Here is an 11460-nt window from a genome sequence, read left to right on the forward strand (position 1 = left end):
AGATATAAAAAAAAAATGAGACCCAAAAAAATTAAGACTACTGGGCCAAAGTCACAAAAGTAAGACTGGATCTCCTCAGTCCCAGGCTAGGACTCTGCCTGACATTTGGATGTTTACCTGAGTACTCATTCTCTCCTTGGAATGTATTGTGTAGATCACACACATCATGCTATCATGGGGAAAAAGTAAATAATATAGGAAGTCACAAACCTTTTATCATGAAGATCAGTTGGTCTTCTGGATTGGGAATCCCTCCTCTTTCATTTGCTTACCTTCTACTCTGAAAGTGACATGGCTTTTCTTTTGGAAGTCAGTCTTCATAGTTGAGAGTGACTACAGAGACTCTTGATGGCCAGGCTAAAATTATATTAAATTAGCAGTTGGGCTCCATGGAAAGGATTCTTTTAATTTTTGTCTTTCCTTTTCTTTTGCTTTGATGTATTTCTCTGAAGTTGATAGAAGTTTCATTTAACTTATTCATGTTTAGACCAATTATCAATGTCAGTGTCATTTTCCAAAGCAAAGAAGTCAATATACGAAGTCTTCTCTGTAGGCTACTCCCTAGATCTAAAAAAAAATACAAGAAGCTGTCAAAAATTCTAGTACTTCTTGACTTCAAAGAACCAGCATTTAATACCCTAAAGAAAATGTTTTGGTTATTTTTCTAATTGCTACAGTTTTCATTTCATGGCTCTCTTCAAGTGTATCAAAACACCACCAGATATGGCAAAAGCTACCATTCCTTAAAAGAGCCCATCATGGAAAAGAAGAACACAAAGAAAGGGAGAGCAGGGCTCCAGAACAAAGTGGCTTTTAAATGCACTTCTGAGGGCAGGGTAAAAAAGGCCAGATAGCAATGGAGGACGTGGGACAAAGCAAGCCCCAGTGCAACTGAAACCCAGGAAGTTTCAGTAGAGGAATGGACTCAGGATAAGGGGTCTCCCCATAGTTGCACTTCATCAGCAGGTGAGGGGCAGCAAGAATATTCCCAATGTCCTCTTCAGTTTGGACCAAGCCTCCAGCCATCACTTACTTTTCCAAATGACAGGTGATTGAGAACTGCTTTCTCACTTAAATTTAGTCCACGACATGAGACTGGTTATTTTATATAAAGACTAGTGGCCCGGTGCACGAAATTTGTACACATTGAAATTAATTAGAAGAAATATTTTAATATCACTATTCACCCTTTCTCTATATAATAGAAGTGTCAACCAAATTCACGATCAATGACAGATCGAAACACACAAGTGTAATTGGCGCCAGCGAGAGCTTTATATATATAGATAAACTTACTTAATTAGACCTGCTTTCTGATTTAGCTAAACTTCTTCCAGCCCAGTGAAGCACCCCAACTTCTCTTTCAGGTAATTTTAGCAACACAACAGTAAATATCAACACAAAGCAGATTATTATTGTAGATCATGCAGGAAGAACAAAGGGTAAAATATTTAACTGTAGCAGTGTTTGACTATATTCTGCAATGAGAAAACCTGAAGTCATTTTCAAGGTCCACCATTTCTTACTTCTTTTCAGCAGGGTCAAGTTTCTAAACTTTCTAAATCTCCGTTTTCCAGCTAATGAAAAGAAAATAGTATTCTATCGAGTCTCCTATCTACCTACTCTAGGACTTCAATGAGGATCAAATGAGATGAGGCACAGAAAAAAAGCTTCCAGACATTTGGTTAAAGTGTAAAATGTTTGCACCTGACTATAAAGCAAGTCGTGTTCCTGGGCTAAAGAAACTGCAAGGAGGCTAGTCGTTAGGCAGAGGAAGCCGGGAGTTGCTATGTGATGTCATTACCTGGTGCCCACAGCCACCATTTCTGGGCTGGCCATGGAGTCTCGGCAGCCTCTGCTGGGATTCAGTGGGTTGTCACTCCGGGTTGGTGGCAGGGCCTGTGTCCCACTTCGGGGAAGCTGAGTATTGCTTTGTCGGCCAGGTTCACGCTGCCATTTCTCTGTAAATGGCAAGTGTGCATCAAGGCAGCTCCTACATTGAGCGTCTGCCCCCTGGTGGTGAGTGTGCATCATAGCGACCGGTCAGACAATGGGAAGAACATTTATCATATTAGCCATATCCTATCTAATAAAAGAGAAAAATGGTAATTGGCGTACGACGATACCCTTTTCATTGGCTAATCAGGGCTATATGCAAATGAACTGCCAACTAAGATTGGCAGTTAACTGCCAACAAGATGGCAGCTAATTTGCATATGTAGGCACAATGCAGGGAGGCGAAAGGGAAAGCAGGAAGAAGCCCCCTGCCACTGACAGTGATCAGAAACCCAGGGGGGAGCTAAGAGCTGGGGGGCAGGGCAAAGGTGGCCCTAGGGCCGCCTTTGCCCTGCCCCCCAGCCATGATCGGAGAATCAGGCGCCTTTGCCGCCCTGGCCAGTGATAGCAGGAAGTAGGGGTGGAGCCAGCGATGGGAGCTGGACACGGTCGAAGCTGGCAGTCCCAGGAGCTAGGGGTCCCTTGCCTGGGCCTAAAGTGAAGCCCACGATCGCGGGGCCGCTGCAGCTGCAGGTCCCCGCTGCCCGGGCCGGATGCCTAGGCCAGAGGTGTTAGGCCTGGGCAGGGGCGGAGCCTGCAACCGCAGGGAGCTGGGGGTCCCCTGCCCAGGCCTGACACCTCTGCCAGAGGCCTCAGGCCTGGTCAAGGGGCCGATCCGGTGATTGGTGATTGGAGGGTGATGAGGGTCAACTCCTCTGGCCGAGGCATCAGGCCTGGGCGGGGGGCAGAGCCGGGGCTTGGGGGGATATGATGGTCCCCTTGCCCAAGCCTGAAGCCTGGGTCAGAGGCGTCATGCTTGGGCGGGGGGTGGAGCAAGCAATCAGAGGGAGATGGGGGTCCCCTGCCCAGGCATGATTCCTGGGCCAGAGGCCTCAGGCCTGGGCGGGGGCCAGAGCCAGTGATCGGGGGGAGATGGGGGTACCCTGTCCAAGCCTGACACCTCTGGCGGAGGCGTCAGGCCTGGGCAAGGGGCCGATCAGGCGATCGGAGGGTGTTGGGCGTCTACGCCTCTGACCGAGGCATCAGGCCTGGGCTGGGGGCAGAACCAGTGATGGGGGGAAATGAGGTGTCAGGCCTGGGCAAGGGGCCAATCCTGCGATTGGAGGGTGATGGGGGTCAACGCCTGAGGGTTCCCAGTATGTGAGAGGGGGCAGGCTGGGCTGAGGGACACTCCCCCCCCTACACACACACACACACACACACACACACACACACACACACACACACACACACCCAGTGCACGAATTTCATGCACCAGGCCCCTAGTATATATATATATTTGTTTGGTTTCAATAGTGTAGAAAATGGGTTCAGAATTTAGCCTTTTGGAAAGGCCACTGATAAGGTCTCGGGCATGAGGTGAAGGATTAAAGGCATGTCCCACAGGCCAGTGGGAGAACAGGAATCAGGACGGGGGCCAGTAACACTGGTGAACTACTGTACATAAGTGAAGGCAAGAACACAGCTTGGTGGGCTTGTAAGGACCTAGGCTTTGCCAGTGTCCAAGCTTAAAGCTTCTGGGGTTCAGAACAGAAAATGCTGAAGCTACTCAAATACCAGCATAACTCCATAGTGTAGGTCAGAGTGAGTACTCCCCCAAGAGCCAAGTCCTGGTGTCAGCTTCCCAACACAGGACGATTTCAAGAGAAACTTTGTTATAAAATGTCCGTTCCCTTCTACTAAAAGGTCATTTTGAGACCTAGGTTGTCTTATTGGCTGTTGATAATGTCTCCTGGGAAATTTTCCTTGTAGTCTTTTCTTTGACTTCCATTCATTAAAAGGAAAGAAAAATATTTAAGGGCATATAGTACACTAGAAAAACCTTGCTAATAATGAGCTCTATGAGTGTTTAAATTCTCCTCCTGTACTGGAATTTAATTGAAATTAATTCTACCTTGATCTCTTGATCTCCAGGGACCTCCGTGTTCTCTTTAACAAAATAAAGAGCCCGCGAGGTTTCAGCATTCTAAATTTCTTTGAATGTGTGAATGTTACTTGAGAAAAGGCAGTCACTTGAGGTTTAAGCACATTGTGTGGTCTTTGAGCCAAGACAATGTCTTCAATTCCTTTTGCAAAATGCACTGTGTCTTGTACATTGTTCAACACTCAGCAGCTTCTTAAAGTATAATTGTTGCCTGGACACTAGAGACAATCAATTATTATAATGATCTTCTCTTTACTGGGTTAGAGTTATGGTGCTCTTAAGGCATAACCTGCATATGCACAGTATATGCACTGTGAACCTACACAAGTATTTAGGATCCTGGGCAGAAAATATATCATCAGAATATATTTTTATAATAAGCACTACAAAAAAGTAGTCAAATAAATACTAGGAATTTATTTAGAACAGTCTGATGAAGTCTAAAAGAAACTTTATTCTTATGCATTTCCTGGTATAAAATAAGGCACAGAATTTGAATTTCCTATATAATCAGCTATGCTCATGCCATTTGCTTGTGTCACTCTCTTTGTATATATCTAGGTTAAATGAATTGATTTGCAATATATGTTAAACACACAGTCCGTGTGTTTGGTTAAGAGTTAAATTATATTTTTTTCAGAAATAGTTTTGTTTAGTTAAAATTTTTAAAAATAAATAAAATAAGTGGGCTTCACCATCCAGGAACCCTGAGTCCAAATTGTAGCAAACGCAATGAATAGAAAAGACACGCACAGGAAGTGTTGTTAAAATGCAGCTGTCCTATGAAACACAGGGAAGGAAGAGGTGACTCCTGGAGTGTGCTAGGAGGAGCAGCTTTCCATGGCAATTAAACTAAACTCAGGTGTAAGCAGAACATTGTGAACATTCTAGAAGGAAATATAAAAGTCAATCAGAGAATGCAACTCACAGTGGGAGTTCCATAGATACATTCTCAAGCCTCCCCAATGCTCTCTGAAAATTCCCCTTTCAATTCTTAGCCCTTCGACTTAACTAATCACCTACAATATTAATGTGACTGCATATGTTAGAGCATCTGGAGGTCCCTTTCTTATCGCCCCTGCCAGGATTTTAGTGCCTGCCTTTGTATTTGGGTTTACAGCTTGGGACGATAAACACACGGGGACAGTCTGTTTATAGTCAGAGACTGAAGAGAAAAGGATGGAGGTAGGCTTAATATACAAGTGGTTTGCTCACATCCAGTGAAGACCAGCTGGCATTAGTCTCTGGAAGAGTGCAGGTTTGCCTATTGTTCAACCAGAGAAAACTGGTAGTGAAAACTGAGCGTATGTGACAAATCCAAAATGTCTTGTGACACAGCAGTCAGTATCAGATTTATGCGGCTATCTTTTTTTAGCCCAACAACTGCATTTATCACGTTAAATCAATGATGTTTATTCAAATTATTCTGTTGGGATAGGACTTGGAGGGTGTATAGATCACCCTCTAGTGATAAATCATTCCAACTGCAGACTTTTGATCCTTGAAGTTGAAGAAAAGAGTGAAAGGATGTAAATATGAAGGAATTACTTGCTAGGCCATGGTCTGAGGAAAGTGCTTTTGTTAGGACTCATCATTTATTTTGCCTAGCATATAGAAAACTGCCAGCCTACCAGACTGTTCGCATTATTTCTTTTAAAATATATATTCTTATTGATTTCAGAGAGGAAGGGAGAGGAAGAGAAAGACAAAAACATCAATGATGAGAATCATTGATTGGCTGCCTCTTGCACACCCCCTATTGGGGATCAAGCCCGAAACCTGGGCATGTGCCCTGACAGGGAATCGAACTGTGACCTCCTGGTTCATAGGTTGATGTTCAACCACTGTGCCATGCCGGCCCAGCTGTTTGCATTTTTTCTTTCCCAAGAAGCAAATGCCCCCTATTTCTCTGATTGTAGAATAATTTTTGAGCTTTATTAACTGGAATTACATTCCCAAATATGGCCAAAACAACTTACAACTTTTCCCCCTTAAATAATGAGTATGCCATTGGAATCATTAGAATTCAAATATCATCACTGATGATAGAAGAGAAATGAGGCAAAAAAAATTTTTAATCCTCCCCCGAAGATATTTTTCCATTGGTTTTTAGAGAATGGAAAGGAAGGGAAGAGCATGAGAGAGACACATTGATTGGTTGCCTCCTGCATGCACCCTGACCAGGGCCAGGGATTGAACCTGTAACCAAGGTATGTGCCCTTGACTGGAATCAAACCTGGGACCCTTCAGTCTGTGTGCTGATGCTCTATCTACTGAGTCAAACCAGCCAGGGCGAGGCAAACTTCTTTTAATGATTTAGTTCAATATCTTCTATGCTTAGGTCTTGGTTACAATGCTAAGAAAGAGAATTCTCAGGTACATGAGGTATACCAGCCCTTATAAACTTTTTATTTAGGCTATAGGGACAGGGTGATATTCTTGCTATAAGCTAAGCAGGGTTCATAAGGCAGATTTCAGACTCAAAAGAGAAAAGTAGCCATTGCTCACAGTAAACAGAAATGTCATCTAGAAGTAGCTCAGCAGTTCCTCAAACAATTTGCATGAGCATTGGTATGTATTTTATTGAGAGAAACTGAATGATCAGGACATAACAATATTTTGCTTTTTTCCTAAAGATAATTAGTAATGAGATTCTATCGGGTTAGCCAGGAAGGACTTTTTGTTTTTTTACTATAATATGTAATACTCACTTATAGGCCAGAGCAAGGATTTCTTTAAACTGCACACATATTCTCTGGTACTATTAGACACCTTGGGGCTTATATAGGTGGTTTATACCGGGCTTTCTGGCCCAAAGCTGAGACTGGCACCACACGAGCTTGCCTGACACTTTCTAGGGTGTGCTGCACAGCCCAAGCTCCCAGGCAACCTTTCGTAGTGTGATTTGAAATCCACTTGAAATTACATGAGACGTTGGAGCTTCATCTGGAGGCGCCTAATCAGAATCTGTCGTGCATTTAGTAGTAATGAAATGAGCCCACTCACTGTGTCAGAATTCATTTGTAAACTACAGAATGCACAATAGCCTAAGATCAATGCCCACCCTCTGGATTAGGCTTACATGCTTGAGAGATTGATGGCCAGGCTGCTTCACCCATTACTTTTGTCACTGTGTTTTCTCTTCCAGGGCCTGCTCTTCCTAAGACTCATGTGAAGACGGCCTCTCTTGGGCTGGCTGGGAAGGCAAGGTCTCCTTTGCTTCCTGTGTCTGTGCCAACGGCCCCTGAAGTGTCTGAGGAGAGCCACAAACCAACAGAGGATCCAGCCAATGTAAGGGCACCTGCCCCCCGAAATTCCCGCTGCGTCACATGAAGCAGGAACTAGGGCTGTGCAATTGAGCCTAACCCAACCAGAACTCTCCATTAACCGCACCCATCGTTGCTCTGACTATTGTTTTGTTCTGTTTTCATGCACTTGAATGTGAAGAGTTTGAACTCTAAGGGAAGATTGTATGTGAGATTTAATTAAATTTAAAAATTGCTGGTACTTAAAGGCAATCCTACAAATACAAGCAGGTAGCTACAGAATGTGTGACTTTACATACACACCTATATAATAGCTATCTACACTGAGTGGCCTGATTATTATGACCACCCCATCAGTATTTCATTGACACTTCCAAAAATACTGAATATTGAAAACTTCCTAAGCAAATACTCTCAAGGTTTTATTATTATTATTATTTGCATAACTAATTCACTTCATTGTACTGATGGGGTGGTCATAATAATCTGGCCACTCAGTGTATATATTATGTTTGTATTTTATTATATTTTTATATATAATATGTATACCAGGTCCTCGAATATCATTTTTTTCAGTGTTGTTTCATTATAATGTTGATGAGATGCCATAGGAATTGAACTCTTGTTTATATCAATTAGCCTATAGTAAAATTGATTTCTTCATATGTGATTTCTCTTAAAGTTGCAGAACTTATCAATGACATTAAGTGAAGACTTACTGTGTGTGTGTGATTTCACTTAAAATCATCAATAGAAATATGGAATTGAGAAGAAGAAATCACACATAAAAATGAAGAAGCTAAAAAGTAATCAAATTAGAAAACTCAGAAAGAAAAATCAATGCAGACAAAATAATCTAAATTTTGAGAGAACAACATTTTTTTCCAAAAATGTACTACGAAAGTATTTTAAAAGGTGTTACCTAAAGGCAGCAGTTTAGAAAACTCTAGAGTGTTTCTGAATATAATTCAAGAGAAAACATTTAAAAGAAGGCCAAGGAACTAACATATGAGATACGCTGCGAGAGAGAGGAGATTGAGAGATTCTAAGCCTTTGTAGACCTACTGAATCAAATCCCTGAGAGCTGATACTCCGGTATTACTAATGATGTGGTGCTAGTAACTCACAGTGAGTGAGAGCTATGCAGAGTATGTTCACTAAGAGTCCTGCAGTCTAGACTCTTCATTTTATCTACCAATAAAATCCTGCCATAAGGCTACCTTTACAACTATGCATATAGCCAACTCTGTTTATGGTGAGAATTCTTTTTTCCCCACATATAAACTGATGCCATAATCCTCAGACTTTTCGTTGGTCAAGGCAAAGCCCATCAAGTTCCCACACAAAGGGTGCCTAGATTGTGTTACAAAGAAAAGAAACGTGGGGATGTAATTCTGCTCGGATCCTCATGGTGGCCTCTGGAAAGGAAAGGAGCCAATGTATTGAATATGTACCTTGTGCCACACTGTGAAAGGCACTGAACATGCCACAAGATGCTCAGATTAGCCTATAAAATTAGATGCCATTATCATCCTTTGATAGCAGAAAACTATATACTAATATACATCAGACAGGTCCCCTAACTTGTCCAAGACCACACAGCTATTGATTGTTAGATCTTGATTTGAAACAAGGTATTTTTTCACTCTAAAGCTTTTTCCTCACTACAGGGATGAAGCTGGTGAAAGAGTATGCAATCATTCATCACCACCTTTTACTAGTATCCCCATCAATGATTATATTTTGAGCACAGCCCCTGATTATGGGCCACTGTGTCTCCCTTGAGAATACAGAGTGAACCAGCTAGACATGGCCCCTGTCTTCACAAAAGAATGTGTGGCTATTCACCTATACCAGTGGTCGGCAAACTGCGGCTCTTTGGCCCCTTGAGTGTGGCCACAAAGTTTCAATCGCACTGTACGTGCACGCCCGCACGTGGTATTTTGTGGAAGAGCCACACTCCAGGGGCCGCAGTTTGCTGACCACTGACCTATACTAACCCTTTGCTCTCTCATTCTTTCTGCAGGTGTACGAACAGGATGACTTGAGTGAACAAATGGCAAGTTTGGAAGGGCTAATGAAGCAACTTAATGCCATCACAGGCTCGGCCTTCTAACACCTCTTGCCGGGCAGATGGGGTGAATCTTCCGGGAACTTTGCAGCATATCAATGACCCATCAACAGCACACCTGTGTCCAAGAACTCCCACCAGTGCACAGGCCAACCGTCAGGACCACTCAGTTCCAGAAGAACCTGAAGCAGTGCAGGAGGAGGAGTAATCGTCCCTTCTGGCACAGGCATCAGGAATTCAAATATGATGACAATGGGTTCCCTCCACAAACAAGGATACGTCCTCACCGCACTGTCGGAGCTGAAGCTGCAAGAATAGTCCTGGGTCTTTCCCGCCGCAGTGATCTCACTGCCACAACTAATGCTTATGTTTCCTTCATCCAGGCCTGTCATCTCCTTACGTGTAGGTCTAGTCTTACAAAATGCAAGTGCATTACTTAAGCCCGTACCCTGCCATGGCAAACCAGTGCGAGGTCATTCTTTCATTTGCAACTTACAAGTTCAAAGCACCCCCAGGAATTCTCTCGACATAGCACCAAAGGATTGGAAGTTTTCCTGACAGCACAAAAAGTCAACAAGTAAACAAACAAAAGGCAGCAAATGCTTGTGTTTTGTAACTCGGTCATTCCTCTTGCCCAGGTGGTGGGTATTAGCAAGTGGCTGTAACACTCACCCATTTTTAGCGAGTATTCTTAAATCCACCCGTGGTTAACACTTACCATTACATTACGTCTGGAGAACAGGGACATAAAAGTCTGCACCCACAGCAGCAGTCCATTTCCTGTAAGAGGATAAAAAATGCAGTCTTCTCAGACACGCGGTAATTATGTGATTAAGGCCGTAATAGGACACTCTTCGATTTGGGTGGCTTTTAGGCCATACCACACTGTGATGACATTTCAAAGATGCACCAAGGCCATATTCCTCAGGAGTCTGGCTGAAAGGGTTCCCCTGTCCTCCCCGCCCCTCCCTGAGTTCTCCTTGGCAGCCAGCCTTGGGCCAGGGGGCCAGCTCCACACATCACATGGCCTCCTGATCAAGGTCCATGTAACCTTCTACAGAAATGACAGACTCCTTGAGAACAGGCCCTGAGGAAGGGAAGGAAGATGGAAGGCAGTTTCAAATATCACGTGACTTGATGTCACTTCCACCAACAGAGTTCTCACTGGCTTAGAGTGGGCAGTATTGGTAAGTGGCAACCAACGGGCCCTGTTGTCAAGGGAACCTCCTATCCCCACCTCAGTTCCCACCCAGCACTCCCAGCTTCCCAGAGTCAGAGAGGAGCAGAGGGTAAGAAGCCACTGGACACCTCTGACACATCCTAATTCCGGTAGCTGCTTGTCAAAGCTGCATTCATTGTGAGCTAGAATCTTAAGCTTTTATTGCCATGTTTATCAACCATTTGGAACTACGTGAAATTAAGAACATTTTGAGTGCAACCTTTTAGTTTCTGAGTTTTCAGCTGCATTTGGAATTAATCCCTGTTTATGCAGCTGAATCGCCAAAAGAGAGCTAGTTTGCATATTTATCAGTTAGGCAACTTCAAAACCCAATAGGAGAGTTTCCGCTGAATTATTCCTTTCAGCTCTGCCTTTGATTTCAAGCTTGAGTAGGTCATAATTTTAAAAGAGCATGGAAGGATAGAATCTTTACAACCTAATAGCTCCTTTTATTAGGTGGGTAATTATATACAAATCCCTGAATGAACTATTTTGAGCAAAATGGCACTGTAACAGAAGTAATAATTCAGATTATTTTTTTACAGTTTTATGTCGGGAAGGAGATCTGGTGTCAGAGAGAGAGAGAGAGGGCTTGTTCAAATTGTTCATTAGGAAGTCCGGTCCATTGGTGAAATCGTTCCTTCAACAAGAGTGCTTGTTCAATTTACTAAGACTTTCTTGAAGTCCTTCTGAAGAGCTACATGACGTTATTCTGTGGGCTGTATTACTCTTATTTAACATCTGGGCGCTTAGTAGGACCCACTGACCTGGAACAAGGCATTTCATATTGAATCTCCAGAAAGAATTCATTACTTCAAAAGAGAAAATGTTCAGTAGGCTAGTCTTACCTTCTTGGGGTCCTCGAATGGCTTCCCCTTTCTAATAGTCACAACACTCAAGGCACTTGACATGCAAGAAAGGGCACCCTGGCTGCTCAGTTTGTAATAGACTGCCAGTCTCAGAC

The 11460-nt window shown here is 43.3% G+C and overlaps 1 protein-coding gene across 1 annotated transcript in view; it reads left to right on the plus strand.

Annotated features, from left to right (window-relative positions):
- Window positions 1-10709, plus strand: part of DCC (DCC netrin 1 receptor) — a 576336-nt gene extending 565627 nt beyond the window's left edge. The window contains exons 28-29 of the mRNA XM_059704942.1: window positions 7089-7231; window positions 9233-10709. Coding sequence (XP_059560925.1) covers window positions 7089-7231; window positions 9233-9322 — 233 coding nt within the window. The 3' untranslated portion in view covers window positions 9323-10709. The remainder of the gene's footprint in view (window positions 1-7088; window positions 7232-9232) is intronic.
- The last annotated feature ends 751 nt before the right edge of the window (window positions 10710-11460 follow it).

Source organism: Myotis daubentonii, chromosome 8 (assembly GCF_963259705.1).
Source record: "Myotis daubentonii chromosome 8, mMyoDau2.1, whole genome shotgun sequence".
NCBI lineage: Eukaryota > Metazoa > Chordata > Mammalia > Chiroptera > Vespertilionidae > Myotis > Myotis daubentonii.